The 18,509-nt window shown below is 43.0% G+C and overlaps 1 protein-coding gene across 1 annotated transcript in view; it reads right to left on the bottom strand.

Annotated features, from left to right (window-relative positions):
* Positions 1 to 18,218, bottom strand: part of kcnh3 (potassium voltage-gated channel, subfamily H (eag-related), member 3) — a gene marked incomplete at its 3' end in the record, with an annotated part of 142,523 nt that extends 124,305 nt beyond the window's left edge. Inside the window, exon 1 of the mRNA XM_079517649.1 lies at positions 18,099 to 18,218. Coding sequence (XP_079373775.1) covers positions 18,099 to 18,174 — 76 coding nt within the window. The 5' untranslated portion in view covers positions 18,175 to 18,218. The remainder of the gene's footprint in view (positions 1 to 18,098) is intronic.
* Positions 18,219 to 18,509: the final 291 nt, after the last annotated feature.

The following is an 18,509-nucleotide window of genomic DNA, read 5'->3' as shown; positions in this document are numbered from 1 at the left end:
TACCCCACCTGTGCCAGAACATAATATGTTTTAATTTAAAGAATGATTTAATTTTTTTTTCTTTTTTTTTAATCCGACGTGCATGCGACGTGCCCACGCTTATTTATTCTTTTATTTGTCCTTTTTCTCTGGCACCTGCACAACATTTCTCTCCAACAGGTGGCACACAACTGCAAGTTGCCATAACGTGAAGACAAAACCTGTGTGTGTAGAGAATGGATTCGGGTGGCCATTCACCATTGCTTGCATCCAGATGGCAGAGCACCTTGGACCATGCCCAGCAAGCGTAGTGTGTTGCACAATGGAGTGAAACTACTGGCCTGTGAGTTATGCCAACCCTCATAGAGCCAGCTTTTAACATTTCGCTCATGTACTGGTTTCTCATATTGTAACATACTGTACTGTATATGCTGTACATGTACACAAATTGCTTCTAAGAGGAAGACTGATGAAGAACTAGAAAAAGTGCATAGCTCTCCGCCAGGTCAGGTATAGGTTATTGTGGGCCAGAAATGTTCGGAATTCGCCAATCAGGATGGAATAGGAAACATCTGCCTCCTGGGTGCGCTATAGAGTGTTGCAGTCCCTTTCAGAACGACGAGGGCACCAGGAAATAATTACCCATTAATTCTTCCCATAGACGTTTCGAAAAGTATTTATTTTAAGACATTTAAGCCTCGGCGTTGAAAAATCATGACAATAAACACATTTTTTGGGGGCCAAACAAATGATTAGAAAGAAGAAAACCCTTTTTATAGAGTTTTTTTCATTCTAATTATTTGTTCGGCCCAAAAGAGCCTTGGCTCGAAACGTTGTCAATAAAGTATAACTTTTGGAGCAGATGAGTGTGCCGGTTATTTTCTCTTTTTCTGATGCTAATTTTGAACGCAGCACCTCTACCAAGTGATGTGCATATTATATTAGGAAAAGGCAAAGCCATGTCGTCATCTGAATCAGCAGGGTTTATCCTGGAATCTGAATTAGATTATAAAATAACTTTGAAGTTATTTTCGCCTGAAGGTGATGCTAGAGAACAGGTCATGGGGTCACTCAAATAGTTATCCTCTTCCAAGCAGCATGAATGCACTCAGCAGGTTTCATGGCATCTACCGATTCGATCTTGAGATAACTTGTGTGCAAGTGGAAAGTTTGGCTGGTGCTGCTAGAGGAAAGGACATGTATTGGGGTTATCAATATCAGTGGGGTGCATCCTCACTGAGCAGCATTACGTTTCATAGCAAACTGACAAAGCTTATTTGATTTTGAATGTGTCAAATCTTGCTCATTAAAGAAACTGTTTTTAATTAAATTAGCAACACTAGACCTGTACGTGCCCGTCAGCTACCGGCCTACTTGGGAACGATGCAACTTGGGAACCTAATAACACCCCTTGTCAACTTGTCATAGCACCCGTTTTAACTAGGCATGTGAATATACCGAAACGTTGCTAATTAAATAAAAATAGATCCTTTAGTGAGCAAGTGTGGACAGTGTGTGAGTGCTTTGCACTCGTCCATGCGCCAAATCTCAGTTGTCAGGTGTGCGAAAGCTTTTTCATAACCTATAAAAGGTATGTTGTGTGAAATGGGAACTTTTAGCCTAATGGTGGCGCTAGAGAAAAAGCTGCTGCTGCTGATATGATGGGCTAGATCTGGACTAGACTTACAGTACATTATTCCCAGGTAGCTGCTATACAACACAAAGTTCAACCTTTAACCCATTTAGACCTGAGGACGATTCTAAAAATAACAGTTTTCTGAAAAACCTCTGTTTCTATGTCAGTGGTTCTCAACCTTTTTCATGTCAAGGACCGCCAGAAATATCTGTATCTTTGGCCGTCGACCCCCATCTGAAAATATGTTGTTCCAGGAACCCCCCCCCCCCCCCCCCCAGAAGCAAAGATTTGAGTTAAAAATGTTCGCTCTGAAAGAATATATATTCAAAGATTTTTCAAAAATAGCAGACCTTGTAGCAAGGTATGAGCTTGTAGATCTGCTATTTTTCAATAGCTAAAGCATAACACAATGCTTATAACACCATTCAGGGGGTTCCCACCCAGAATGGGTTAAACCTAGATATACCAACAACAGGTGAGAGTATTAAAGTATTTTCCCTGCATACTCTCTCAGACCATCTGCCATTCCCAGAGTCATCATGCCATAGAAATAGTGTTTGGTCATTATTCCCTCCGCTGGAACATTGTTGGTGGCTGTGCACCAGAGAGCCAAGCCAGTCTCCTCTAGAGCAAATATTTGTTATGGTTCCACACAAAGCAGGACGAGATGGCCAACTGGAGAGCACTGGTGGAGTTAATGATGCCATATAATAGTCATCTAGCAATCCATAAACAAACAACTGGACATGCACACAAATATAACACAAACACACCCACGCGTGCACGCATGCACGTATGTAAATGCGAGCGCGCACGTGCACACACACACACACACACACACACACACACACACACACACACACACACACACACACACACACACACACACCTACACAGACCAACACACACACTAATCATAAAACTGCTCCTCCTCTAGTCAAGCAGCCGTGTCTAAAAATCTGTTTACTGTCTCTTCTGCCATCAGGTTGGAGGTAGAGACTGACAGTCCCTAGGCACATACTGCCATGTCCTGTTTGGGTCACTTGGCTGGGCATGTCGTCTGTCACTTTGACTGACTGGCTGACTGACTGACTGACTGAAGAGGTTCCAACCCCCCACCAGCACACGCGCGCACACACACACGCACGTGTGCACACACACACACACACACACACACACACACACACACACACACACACACACACACACACACACACACACACACACACAGTCCCACAGTCACACACACACACACACACACACACACACACACACACACACACACACACACACTCGCTCTCTCTCTCTTCGGGGCCATATGGCACAACTTCACTTTTTCTGAAGTTGAAACGTATTCAACTTTACTTTGAGGCTAAAAATACAATATACGCACAGCGTGGTAAGGGGGGGGGGGGGCAAAAACAGTTATGCCTTGATGGACTGATGAAGAAAGCTAAGAAAGAAAGACTAAGGTTAACAATGCAAATAATGGCTGTATTGGTGAGGCCTGTGAATCCACATCAGGCACTGAGATGTATGTGATAGTGATAGCACGACACCAATAATGTAGCAGTGATTAGATAGACACCAGTGATCTCATTAGCTGCTACTGGATATTTAAAAAAATAATCAATGTGTCTTTTGATGAAAACTTTGGCAGGAGAACTGATCCTCCCAACTAATGATTTTAATCCCTTATCTTATTATAGTAAAGGGAGTATTTGTGTCCCTGGGGGAGTGGAAATTGCTTTCTGCACATGCATAGTATTAGTGGGCGGGGGGGCTAAAGTGTTTCACTCAGGGACACTACACAGGGAATGGAGGAGCCGGGGGTCAAACTGCCGACCTTTCAGTTCTCGGATGCTCTTTCTCTCTCTCTGTATTGGCCTATACCACCAACTTATCTGTGTCCTGTGTGTGTGTGTGTGTGTGTGTGTGTGTGTGTGTGTGTGTGTGTGTGTGTGTGTGTGTGTGTGTGTGTGTGTGTGTGTGTGTGTGTGTGCGTGTGTGCGTGTGTTTGTGTGCATCAAGGGACAGAATAAAGTACTTGGGGACATCAGCTCCATCTGGTGATTACAAAAGTCCTATTTACATTCCAGCTCTTCAATCACGCACACAAACTTTGGCATCGTGAAACACAATTACTATTTAAGCAATTATTTATTAAGCAATAATACCGTTTTTCAACATTTAATCTGCCACACAATATGTTTATCTGAGATGTGAGTGAAAACAGTACTTTATCTATGCACCATTACATGTAATTAAAATTACTAATTAGAGTGTTGGAGGGCAGCCAGGGTTTAAGGCTGACTAAAAATGTTAATTTGCCTCTGATAGTCCGATACACAGTTTGCTGTTTGGGATTCTCTGCAACTGGAAGCTCAGAAACTAGTCTAGACGTAGTCCCAATTCAATTCAATCTTTATTCCAGACTCAGGGTCCATATCACGTACAAGATAATAAATAAGAAAAACAAAACAATAAAGGAGAACAATAAAGAATATGTTCACAGACTGTAGAGGCTGTCACGGATTTGGTTAAAATCATAATGACAGAGTTGTCAGACTCTTCTAATCGACACATGAATTTGTACATTAAGTTTCTTCAAAGGGCTTGCCAGGTAGGCACCCCCAAACAGCTGGCTGGCACTGTGCCATCTTGGTACCCTCAAGAGTAACCTAAATGCATCATTATATGCAACTTTTAGGTTTTTTTGTTGTCTTGTAGTTACTCCACAGGTGAGCAGTATACAACGGTGTACAGAAAGCTTTAAAAAGTGAGACAGTGAGACTTCTGAAGAGCACTTGCCTGGGCATACAGTTTGCAACGTTGTCTGTGAATGTCATTGTCGTCTGAGAGATCATCAGAGATAAAATGTTCCAGGTACTTGATCACACTGCACAATCACGCACAATCAATATGCTACTCTTCTTGGCATTATACTTAATATTAGCATATAAGCTCTTGTAAGCCTGCACTATACGGGGAAAAGATAACCAGATCATCTGTGTACACAAGATGGTTGACAACAGTATTACCGATAACGCAGCCAGTTTTACAGAGGTTCCATTTCCTAGACAGATCATCCATGTACAGATTGAATACAAAAGGAGACAAATCCCACCTTGTCTGACCCCATTCCAAACATGAAACTGTTCTGATATACTGTACACTATTGCCCCACTTCACCTGCATTGTCTGATAAAATCTGAATTATGTACTTACTACTTAGGTGTCTGACCAGCTCAGTGGCCTTGTGGTTAGAGTGTCCGCCCTGAGACTGGGAGGTCGGGGTTCAATCCCCGGCCGTGTCATACCAAAGACTCCCTGCTTGACACTAATCAAGGGTTGGATTGGGGGTAAATCCCTGCGACATACTAGCGTCATGTCCAGGGGGTGTACTTGTACATCAAGCTGCCTCACGCTACAGAAACAGGAGCTCCTGCCCTATGGGCCTCATGGCTTGGCAAGGCTACTTACTTAGGTGTCTGTCCCTCTTTGGCACATTTTGTTAAATAATTTTAAATTATTTAATCTGTCAAATGCCATGGATGTATCAATAAAACATAAAACATAGTGGAGTTTTGACTCCTATATTTAGATATTTAGCTATAATTGCGACTGTAGGTCGCATTTACAATGAAAACCTGCATTTCCGTGTGTCACGTCACACCTCCATATATGGTCATGCCTTGTGACATCACTATTCCAGCCTGTTCAACAGGATATTCTCAAGCACTTTAGAGAGTATGCTAGCTAAAGCAATAGGTCTTTAATTATCCATAGTATTAATTTTCTATGCTTTATCCTTGATGACTGGCACAAGCAGCACAGATATCATGGACTCTGGTAAGACACCATGATAAAGGAAACCAGTAAGACAGATTGTTATTTTCTAGACTCATTATAGTATTATATACCTCCTCAGATCGTACTGTCAGGTTCTCTGTGGAGTCAACCACATCAACCTCGAACAACTCATTATAGTGATGTCGCCACAGTTCAGCAATATTATCTGAGCCACACACGCCATCAATGGAGGACGGTAAGGGAGTTTTAAAGTCTGTCAGAGGCGGACTGCAGATGGCGAAAGGAACAAAACTGCCTGGGTGTATGCTTTTTCGGAGCGACTTGTTGATTTGATCTGTTTTGCAATAAAAAATAAATGTTAGAAGCAAGGTCTTGGGTGTGTGCCGTCTTGAGACTTTATATCTAGAGTACAATCTTGCTGCTGTCACTACACTGTGGACACACAATTTGCTCTTCTCATGACAACATTAATGAACAACAGGTCTTTCGATTCGCCTGTAGAGCTCCCGGGGCCTAATGAACTCTCCCAGCTGAGTTCAGCTGCTGCCCATTTGGTTGTTTTACTCTGGACATGACTGGTCTAATGTTCCTCTATCGCTTTGACTTCATCACCTTCATTTACTACTAAACACTGACCTTCTACACACAGTCCCCCCCCCAACCCATTTCCTATGCAGACAGAGACATCTTCACAACTGACTGTGGATGCATGTCTGTCAGAGCATGTATGCCTGTGCATGCATATGCATGTGCTGTGTGTGTGTGTGTGTGTGTGTGTGTGTGTGTGTGTGTGTGTGTGTGTGTGTGTGTGTGTGTGTGTGTGTGTGTGTGTGTGTGTGTGTGTGTGTGTTTGTGTGTGTGTGTGTGTGTGTGTGTGTGTGTGTGTGTGTAAATGACTTATATAGCATGCCACGACAGAATAGTTGTTCTCATAATAAAGGACATATCTAAACATTTTACACTGTCTGTGAGAATGTACAAACATTCCTGTGTCAAACCTTCCATGTTTCAACTCTGTACTAAAAATCCTGAAATCTTTGCACATTTCTCTGCTAACACACCAGATGTTGTTGTTGCCAATGAAGGGAATAGATCGGTTTCCATTCTTGAAGTGGCCTGCACCTTTGATTCTATCTAGCTTAGAAAAAGCTTTTACCAGCCGCTTCTACAGACCATCAGAGAGCAAGGCTATAGGTACTAGTAGATTTACAAGTAGATTTACGTGTGTTTATTTTTGGCAGCCTAGACATGTACAGTACATACATAGATTGGTTGTAAGAGGCTTCCAACAACTTGGGAATTTTGGGATGCAAAAAAGCAGCTAAACGGCCTGCAAAATTCTGTGCAATCTCTTCTACTATCAGTAGCCGCCAAATATGGAGAATATGTTACTTGTACCCCTGAAGGATGTGTGGTTTTTTACAAGATTTGCTGACTGCATTCTGTACAGCACACAAATGATGTGTGTGTGCGTGCATGTGTGTGTGCGTTTGTGCGTGCGTGTGAGAGAGGGAGAGAATCTTGCAAACTACTGGACCAATCAGTGCAATATTTCTTGCTAAGGAAGTAAAACATATTTTTGATACAGTATCTCTCTCTCCGGCTATTCACCAGTTTATGTGTCTCTCTGGCCCCTTTCCACCGGGGTTGAACCAGTCTGATTTTGAACCAAATTAATTGGTCCAGATCCCTAAAAGTTGGTTCATTTTTGGAACCAAAAAATACTTCTTCTTGCCCTGAAGTGGAAACCAAAGTGGGCGTGTCAGTATTCAGATTGGAAGGGATGCAGATGTGATATAAATATCATAAAAGATAAAGAATGGAACCAGTTCTAGAACCAACGTTTTTTTTGGTGGAAAAGAGGCCTGTCATGGGGCAACATAGTAGCCTGGCTAATAAACCAGACCGAATCAGCCGTTGGTAAAAACAAAATTGCCTGCCGGCGGATTACGGTCTGGAGAGGCTCAATTGTACGCCCATTTCCTACACCAGAGAACTGGTGTGGCCAATCGGGACACTGTATGCAATATGGACGGGCTTTGGTACAGTGACGTTCAATGATTGAGACCTTTGACTGACAGTAGCTCTGACCAATTGCGTCAAAGAGAAAATGTTTGAACCCGCCCCCCGGGAAACAAGATCCATACACAGCATCTCCAGACTCAAATACCACACGACAGTGTGATTTGAGTCTGGCTGGCTTATTAGCCAGGCTAGCAACATAGAGCATCAACCCTCAAAGTCACAGCAATAGCTAGTAAACATCAAATAACCCCTTGGCTTGGACAGAGGGTGAGTAAAGACATCTTGACATTTTAACATCTGTGTCTCTAGCTTATTTTTGTGATCCCCTCTACCCTCTAGCAACAGCTCAACGCTCCTCTCAATGCCCTATTAGACCAAATTGGATTAACATTTGTAGGGAAACAGCAATCAGTGTTGTGACCTCGCTCTCTCCCCACTGGCCCGAGGTAAATAGAGTCTGTCATTACACAGAGTTTCTGTTTGTCAAGGGTGATCGAGCTGATATGACGGCCATGTTGGTTTGATAATATGCTTTACTGATGTATTACGAGTTCTGTTCTCTCTCCAGAGCAATAAAAGGTAACAGGTTTCCATGAGAGCCGCATCAGTAGCCAATTTCACCCAAAATGTTACCGATAACACGATCAAAGAGAAATTCCATGAAGAGCAGCTGACATATAATGCTCATCAAAGCGGATACTGATACATTTCATACAAAATATGCATACAAATGTATGGGTTTTAAATTACTAATCTTATCTATCCCCCACCTACAGCTCTGGCGTCTGTCACTTTCCCTTCAGCGCTGAAAATGTCCATATTAATTACTTTAAACAAGCTTTAAGACATATTGGACATGTAAATAATAAATGAGTGTTTGGGTGGCTATTGATCACTGCTCACTGGTAGCGAGAACTGAGACACACCCGAGGGGGCTCATGGATTGGTGAGAGAAATTTCATATTGGAAAAGTTGTGTGTGTGTGTGTGTGTGCGTGCGCACGTGTGTGTGTGTGTGTGTGTGTGTGTGTGTGTGTGTGTGTGTGTGTGTGTGTGTGTGTGTGTGTGTGTGTGTGTGTGTGTGTGTGTGTGTGAGTGTGTGCGTGTGCGTGTGTGCACGTGTATGTACTGTAGTGAGAGAATTGACAAATAATTAAGTGTGCTCTCTATAAACCGTGCAAGCAACCCTTTATAAATGTGCATGAGGTTCTTTCCAAAGTCATGCTCTCACAGTTGTTAATTCTCCTCACCCATCACGGCTGAAGTGAAGAATATTGCAGGCCTTATTGTATATAGCTCTTACTTTAGATACATGATACATGCTGGATGCAATAATTAGTCTGAGCTGCTTCATTTTTTTTGTATCCTTTCAGATTGGATCATAAATGCAATTTCACCAGCTGCTCTTCTTTTAGTTTACTTATTATACATATACCATACACTGCGGTGAAATGTCAGGAAGGTAAAAAAAATCACACCCGTGTGAACTGAGTGGTGCAAGGTCTTATATAGTCTGGTCAGCTATGTCAGTGACGTCACACACTAACCATAGTAACCATGCTCACCTTTGCACGGACACGTATAGGTACAGGTACACAAACATACAGACAAAGCTGGTTGTTGGAGTGGTTTGCACCAATCAAAAAAAATTAAAAGATAATAGATATTAGATACTACCCAAATCTACCCTCTACCTACCCCATCCCCCTCTCCTCCGTCAATCAATTGCCACTTAGGCCGGTGTGCTATGGATCAATCTCCCTCACCCCAAGGATCAATTTGTCTCTCTCTTCACTGCACATTTCCATAATTTCATCACTTTCTCTATTCAGTGCCTCACTCTGTCCTGGCTATCACTCAGATATCCTGTTCACTCCTGTTTATCTCCTTCACTGTACTGTACGCCCCCACTTCTTTGTCAGAGTCCCGCTTTCTTTTTCTCCACTTTCTTTATTTTTCTCTCCTCTATCTGCTCTCTCTCTCTCTTCTCCATGTCTTTGTCTCTCTCTCTGGTGTTCAATGATAATAATGAGACGCAGACATGCAGCTGTTGTTCTGCCGTGACAGGAGAGTCCTGCGCTGCAATACAAACACAATCGCACTCCATTAGCTCCACTGCTTTCTATTAGCTACAATAGTAAACCACACGTTCCCCTTTGTGTAGTAAAAAAAAGGTCACACCCGTGTGAAATGAGGGTCAATCAATTTATGTTAGCGGACATTTGACATTGCTACATAAGGTACATAAGGTGGTCCCTTATTGGCCAAGCGCTCCCACCAACATGTTTGCTGATTTGCTCGTTTACATATGATGGGGTTTAATGTGTTGTTTAATTTACGTCAAATTTAGCAGAATTATTAACTCTTATCATCGTACATCATCATGCATCATCTCATACTGACCAATCAGAATGCCTGATTGGTTAGCTGATTTGCTCGTCTACACATGACGTACATTTTTCCTTCAATGTCAATGGCGTTTAATGTTTTGATGTTTAATGTTTAAGTTACGTCATATTTAGTGGAATTCTGACGTCATTTCTCCATTCATTGTCAATGGCAAATCTTGAGACGTGTGGTGACAAAAGCTGTTTATAGAAGGGGCTAGCGCCCCTTAAAAATCACACCCGTGTGAAGTGAGGGGCATATATTAAAGTCTAACTCATGTTATTAGGTGATGTAATGGTGATGTAAAACAAACGGTGCCAACACAAACATTGAATGCCATTAACAATAAAAAGACAATATGATGTAATGAAGCACATTATGACCTACATTTTCCCTTCATTGTCAATGGCGTTTACAAAACAAACATTGAACTAAAGACAAACATTAAACCTGTGTATAGGAGGGGCTGGCGCCCCTCAAAAATAAAAAGAACAGGTTTGTTTTGTTTATGTTCAGTGTCTTATGTAAAGTATAAATCCGACATCACCACACTGTCCAATTTATAACACAGCAGTCTTTAGTTTAACATAGGACTATCTGTGTTATTTGCAGGCTGCAGGCAGTCTCATTCAATTTAAAACACACTCTGGTTCTCTACTGATAGGCTTTTGTACAGTATGCTAGGAAAATACAAGGTCAGGATTATTGCTACAGCCTTATCTACAGCGTGTGGACACGCACGACCAGTCCTTATAAAAGCCTCTATTATATTCATATAATATCCTTGTAAAGCAGGCAATTAACACATTCCCTCCTGTTACCATAGGCGGCGAACAGTGGCCAGTACCGGTAGAATACACGAAAATCCAGAGGAGAAGAGCCGTTTCCTGGCCGCATGACCCAGAAGTAATAATCGTAATAATCGTATTAAGCTCCCAACATCGTACTTTAACCCATTCTGAGCCCTAAAACCACTAAAGACCAAGCGCATGCACGGAGGATTTGGGATTTCGTCATTTCGTTACCAGGGACAATGCACATTAATCAATGTTTTTTTCATTTCTTTTTTATTGAATTTCCTTGTGAGTAGGCTACAGCAAAAAACAAGAGTTAGCTATTTTTCATTGATAGTCCCTGAGCAGGTTATGATTAATAAGATTGATTGGTTTGCTAAAGATCTCAATGTTTTTCAACTGATGTTATACAGGCTGTTTCTGATACTGTGCATATTTATGGTAAGAACTTCTATCCTGATATTAAATTAATACATAATGCTAACAATGCTGAGCTGGACATATCCCATTATTACCCGTGGTAACTCTGAGTACTGTCATTCATTGCTAAAATCACAATAACAATCTTTGTTGTCTTGTCTATAGCTTATTGCAAAGGCCTATATTCATCTACACAAATCTCGGTTGCAGATATCATATGACACGTGGAAATTGTTGTCCTAGTGAGCATGGGAACAAATTGTGCTGAGCGTAGCTTGCTAGCAGTATTGAGTTGGAGGGTGACAGTGGTGTGGCTTAGCCATTATCGCAGGGCCTATCATTACCATCTGTCCCTCCTTGAAGCCATCAAGAGGCAGTGGCAGCCACTGCCACAGGGGAGTCACTCATCTGAGACGGGACCATGCTTAATCGCTAATCTCTGCTGTCAAACTCACACACCTACAGTATATGCACAAACAGTAGACAGACACAAGGTATCAGTGGTACTTTAGTTTGAACATGCAGCAGCGAGCCACCGCACCGCTCATTTTCTGGCTTGCACGCACGCACGCACGCACGCACGCACGCACGCACGCACGCACGCACGCACGCACGCACGCACGCACGCACGCACGCACGCACGCACGCACGCACGCACGCACGCACGCACGCACGCACGCACGCACGCACGCACGCACGCACGCACGCACGCACGCACGCACACACACACACACACACACACACACACACACACACACACACACACACACACACACACACACACACACACACACACACACACACACACACACACACACACACGACAGCGAGCAAGGGAGATAGAGAAAGTGGGAGAATGGAGATGTTCTCCATTGAGTGGAGCAAACAGGCATGGTTCCTGTGAGGTAACTGTGTGATATTGTTATTGTGAAGGAAACAACAGTCTTAGAAGTCAGAACAAATGGTACTCACACTCACGGCAGTATTTTACTTTTCTTCACTGTGAACTTGAAGATTGGCTATTGTCAGTGCAGACAGCATCATTATGATAGTTGATAGTACAAATTGGGCATCAGCTCGACAGCTCTGCAAATGTACAAGTAACACATTTATTGATTGTAGCCCAGCAGCACATTTTCCATGAAGCCCTGACGTGTGAGCAAGAAATCAGAGTGCAAGAACACGTTTCCGGCACGTCTCTCTGAATCTCCGGGAATTGAGGTTGGCTAGTCAGAACTCGGAAAGTGATTGCCTGACACAAGACTAAGGGAGAGGGAGAGGGAGATGAGAGAGGTGATAACAGACACAGAGAAGCAGGTAGTGTAGAGAAAATGTGCGAGAGGCAGGCCCACGTGCAGAGCCGAGTTCAGGCCCTAACCTGATTAGGACTTAGTCCAGGCGCACTCAATTAATAGGGCCAATTGAGTCATCTGGGCCCTCACAGCTGCTGCCTGTTCTGAGCAGCACATGACCAAATGGACATTGACTGAAATGCAGCAAAGTAGGGTTTATACAGCGCACATCCTCAATCAGTTTGCTTTTCTTCTGTTATCAAGTTCATAGATTTTTAATAGCAGCCTTGATGTCAGACAGGCCGTGGGTTTATAAATAAGGAATTTTCATCTCTCATGCATGATTCACAAGCATAGGGGTGAGCAGGGTCTCTCTCTACCTACACACAGTGTGAGACAGTATAGTCTGGGCCTAGTGTGTGTGTGTGTGTGTGTGTGTGTGTGTGTGTGTGTGTGTGTGTGTGTGTGTGTGTGTGTGTGTGTGTGTGTGTGTGTGTGTATCCGTGTGTGTGTGTGTGTGTGTGTGTGTGTGTGTGTGTGCGTCCGTCCATCCGTCCGTCTGTTACCAGCTAATTTCCGGCACCGTTAACCCAGTCGATGCCAAATTTTGCACACACTCCCTGGATGCCAACGATGAACCTATGCCCCAAATTTTCCAGAACGGCCTGTTATAGCGCCACCAGGAGGCCGACTTTTGTAAAACACATTTTTTGATATTACTCCTCCAGATTCTGTCCAAAAATCCCGCAAATCGTTACACAGTATCTCTATATTCATGTGTTCAAGACGGATCTGTCCGATATTTCATATTCCATCCTAATTGGCTAACATTGGCTTTCAAAGTTTGCAATTGCCATCCAATGCGTAAGAAGAAATGCCACCCTTTTCACATTGGCCTATTATAGCGCCACCAGGAGGCCACAACCTGACCTGCCCTGGTGGAGACCTGTGCCCCGAGGGGCACTTTATCTATTTTTTTGCTGTTGTGCCTCCTTGTTAACCATTTAAAGGTGTAGTGAAACGGAAATGGTGGACATTTATTGTGAAGTTTCAAGTTGAAACACCGCTATGAAGTTTCTGAACCAATCAGAGCGTCGCATCCCTTCAGGCGATGGGACGGTAGCTAGGGAATGTTGCTATGCTATACGCAGCAGCGTGGTGTGTGTTTGTTTACAAATCAAATAGACAGCCAGCTCTACCAGTTTACTGTTATGTGGCTTATTTCTACCCTATAATGTTTTCAGATACATATTTTAGCGTGATGATTAAGTTGAAACCGAGTAATACACTGTCTGGATGTTATCTGGAATGGGAATAAAAACGGAGGATTTCTGTAAACAATAGCAGCTGTGCTGCATGGATGCGCACATATTGGAGAGGATACGGGTGAGCTTCATTTTTATTGGCTTTTATCGATGTGGGCCTCGACACGTCATCACGCAGCACGTTTTCGTTTTCAGGAAGTAATAAAAAATATATTTTTATGGACTTTTGATATAAAAACACACAAAAATGAGAATTTTCCCATTTTTTTGGCATCCATTGTTAGGTATGCTCATATGATGACCACGGAGATGGTCTAAAAGTGTGAAAAACGTATTTTTTATTTCACTACACCTTTAAGCAATATGTAGTTTTATTTTGGAATATTTAGAATTTGTTTGAAAACTATTTCCTGATAATGACATTCCCAAAATATGGATGTCAGGTTGAAAGTGGATAAAGGGATTTGAACCCATGTTACATATCTGCATATCCTGCTCTGGCACTAAATGGTCTTGGTTAATGCATAATGGGGAATTATATAATATATAATATAATTTTCGCCATTGCTGCTCTGACTACACACCTACTGTATTGTGCATCAAACTTTGACACATTGCGTTCAATGTGTGGAGTTCAACATTGATGAACTTTGGTCATGACGCTTTCTATGCCTCGGAATGCGTTGGCTACTCTGACGCGTATGTGTGACAGACCGACCGTGGCCTAAATCAGCCATTCCCACACACATTCAGGGAGGGAGACAGCTGTCACAAGAAGTTATGAACTGCTTGTGTATCTTGTTTCCTTGTGGGTATGACTACTAAGGCGTTGGCAAACAGTTTGTTCCTTGGAAATAAAGAACTGTGATCTAATTGGCTGACTGTCCATCTGGCTGTCCTTTCACAGTCTGAAGTGCTTGGAAATCCATAAAACAGTATGAAATCAAGATGCTCTTTTGTTGAAGAAAAAAAACATATCGAAGGCGCATTTCTGGCAAAAAGCTAAGAATCCAAGACCATTAACATAAATATTTCTCTGATGTTTTGTTTTTTTGTTAGTTTTTTCCTATTCTTTGGTCTTGACCTGTGCATTATTGTACTTCTAGTGTCTCGTACTGTCTTATTTGTGTCCTATATTTTCTATTGATGTTGAAGCACTTTGTTCTACTATTTTCATTTGATAATGTGCCGCACTTTGGTCAATGTTGTTTTAAAATGATGCTCTATAAATACACTTGGCCTAGAGAATAGAGATACTAACTCCTGACTTTGCCACATTTAATCAACTGAGATGCAAAAGACAGTTACTTACTGTCTCAGTAAGAGAGAATGAGGCTCTGTCAAACAAGATGGCTTTGACGTATTTGACAGAGACAGATGGCTTTAGAAATTGAAACCAATGATAAGTTTGATTAGTGAGATCCCAAGATATCCTATAAGATATCCTCTCTCTCTCTCTCTCTCTAAAACATATATGAGCCAGTGGAAAATTGTATTATGCTTTGTGTTTTGCATTTTGCAGCTGGTAAAGACCTGCATCTGAACAATTGAACAATGAACAATTGTTTGTTTATTCGTTTGTTCACAAGCTGGTCCACCCAGCTCACATTGACTCCAATGTATTTCACCGAACTTCCAGATCTAGGCCTGACTGGCCCGTGGACTGGCCCGTGGACTGGCCCGTGGACTGGCCCGTGGACTGGCCCGTGGACTGGCCCGTGGACTGAACCTAGCATCCGACATCATAGCCTTCTTTCATAGCCTCCGCAGGGACCTTGAAGGCAGTGTGAAGAGGTGGTGCCCCTAAAGATAGCTGCACCCCCCCCCCCTCTTCAGTTTCTGGTTTCTTATGATGCTTTTAATTTTAGTTTGGGCCATTTTAGATTATTGTATGTTTTTATGGCATAATAGAAGACACAGTACTTTACTACTTTTAATAAATAACCTTTGCTTTTAGTTCTTTGCCAATTTGCTCCAAAGTTGTCATTTTAACCTGCGTTAGCCTTGGTTTTAAAATAGTGAGGACCAGACCCCCCAAAAAGTGGTGTGGTCTGTGTTTTTATTGATTTTAGTGCACCCTGCACTTTATAAATGATTTACTTTATGATATGTATTGGTACATTTGTAAGTGTTAGTAGTACATTTGGTTATTTACTTGTTTTACATTTATACACACAGAGCAAAAGTGGGATTTTGCACTGTACACATATCACGACACATGAAGATGCAATTCAAGGAAAATGCTGACACATGCATATCCATGCGCACGCGTCCACACGTACGTGCACGCACACACACGCTTACATACATACAAAGGCTCCAGACTGTGCTGCCACGCATCCACACAAGCTGACCTTCTCTTTCATTCTCGCTGGCTAATGCATCAGCTTCAATGAGGAACTGTTGAGAGCATGCACGCTCTGCAGGCCTGGGCTGGGACTAATGTCACACCATTTAAAAAACAAAAAGCTTCATTTGGATTCAGTCAGAACCATAATGGCTTCATATTTCTCTACCATGTATTCTCTTCCTCCCCCCAAATCACCGTACTTATTTGCATACACAAATTTGCAAGTACAAAGGCAGACACAAGCATGCACACACACGCGCACGCACACACACAGGGGGGGTGCAGGGCACACACACAATCCGTCCTCCACTCAAAGCCTGCCCCTCACCCATGTTCCATATATTTTTCCTCTGCCTCCACTGACAAGCTGAGAGGACACAATGAATTCTTGACATCCACACTAGCTAATTACAACGACTGCACATTTAGCGCTGGAGGTGTGTAATTAGCAAGTGGAAGCCAAGGCCTGTGTTTCACCCACTCTGAGAGAGAAATAGCATAAATGCATCACACACACCACTTCTTTACAGTGATGAGGGCTGCCTGCAAGGAAGTGGGGTGCTATTATTCTTCTTGTTCTCTCTCGCTTTCACTTTCATTCTTTGTGTGTGTGTGTGTGTGTGTGGTGTGTGGTGTGTGTGTGTGTGTGTGTGTGTGTGTGTGTGTGTGTGTGTACACGCGGCGCACAAGTGCGATAGCATGAGCGAGAGAGAGAGAGATGAAGGTGCCTTACTGCTCAGGGTAAAGAGTAAAGGACAAGTCTGCACTTACCGGTAATCTAAAGGATACGCCTAAAGAACTGAAGCTCTGTGCACATTATCTTTTATTTTAAAATATATATTTTTAACTAAGATAAAGCCTTGCAAATCACTGGAGTGATTTGTACTCTAGTGCTAATGCAGTGTATGCATGAATGATATAGATCTGTTTACTGTGGCTAACACTTTCATCTCAGCATCACCTTGCCTATTTGGGAGCACTGCAGCTCTACAGAGCAGAGCAGAGGAGAGGAGGCAGATTTGAGGAGAGAACAACAGCAGAGTAGAGATGGGAACCACTACACGGACCACAGTAAGGTTGGGATCTACCTCTCATCGTCTTAATGCAATGGCAAAGATTAGGCTTTTTCATTTAGCTGTTAGACATAAATCGTTGAGGATGGGGAACACTGTAGCCCACACTCCATACCCAACATGGACGCATGGAGCCATGGACTGCTGTGCATTGAGAATCCTCACCTCCCCCTCAAACATTATACAATCACAAATGGCTTTGTTGAAAAGAAATCCTGCTATGATGACAAAGAGGTCATCGCACCTCGCACGCACCAGACAGGAAAGTAGCTATTAAATAGCAACTCCGACAACACGCGCTGCGTAAAGCATAGAATCCCTGGTTTAGATGGGGAACTGAACAAGCCTGTAAACACGTGCGCAAAATCAGACACAATAGTGAATGGATGATCATTGGAGCGCAGTGCAAACGAGCATGTGCGCCCTCTCAACCACTAAACAACAGCAATGTTGTTCAATTGACTTAACAAAAATGTAGCTACCTGTATAGCCTACTACGTCCTAATAGCTTACATAAATAAAAACAAATAAAAATATTCTGTTCCAGAATCCCGCGCATTTTCTGCACATAGGCTACTGGAAATGATATAGCTCTCTGGTCCATAGCAAGGATCGAGTTAAGAACTCCTAACAATATCCAGGCTCTTTTGGACAAATTGGACAATAGGCTACAATGCGAATAATTAATTAGCCACAACTAGCCTAGAGGCTATTTAACGCACACACACACACAGCCTTTTGTATATAGGCTACATGTAACATGTACTGTATATAAAAAGGCTGTAATAGCTACACATTATGTAACACATGGAATTATAATATGATAATAATATTTTTTTAACCTGTTTATTTAATATTTCAGCACACGACACAGAAAAGTGTAGGCTCTGACAACAAAGACAATTTGGGCTGAAAGCCGACATCAACATATCTTGTTGCTTGGCTTGGTTAGCCTACTTGAAAGGCCTACATCAAACTTTAAAAGTTCTAGCAGGTGTGGAACTACTACAACTACAGTCAGTGTGCTGCTGCGTGCAGTTATTGTTTGGGGGGGGGTTACTTACGAGTGCCATCAAAGCGGGTGGCTATGGTGTCCAGGAAGGTGTTCTGTGGAGCCAGCAGACCTCTCATCACCGGCATCCTGCTCCGGGTCGACTGGGTCCTCCTGCCCCGGCGACCTGTGGCAGCGGCGCCGCTGCTGGACTCCTGCTCAGACACGAAGCCAGGCAGGAACCGAGAGGTGCCCGGCGCGCATCCCATCCCCTGGAGGAGCGCGCCGATCCGAGAAACACGCGGTGGCTCCACTTTGAAACCGCGGGGTAACGAGCATATCCCTCAGAAGAGACCGTGTTGCGGGTGGGACAGCCTGGGGCAACAACACCTGAGCAACGGTGGCATTAAAACCCACTCCTCATCGGCAGTTTACACTTCCAAGTTCTCAGTCAGTCCAGGGATTTAATTTATTTGAAGTAGTA

Source organism: Electrona antarctica (genome assembly GCF_951216825.1).
Source record: "Electrona antarctica genome assembly, chromosome: 13".
Classification (NCBI taxonomy): domain Eukaryota; kingdom Metazoa; phylum Chordata; class Actinopteri; order Myctophiformes; family Myctophidae; genus Electrona; species Electrona antarctica.
The sequence above is the reverse complement of the archived record's forward strand: the minus strand, read 5'-3'. Positions and strand labels throughout refer to the sequence as shown.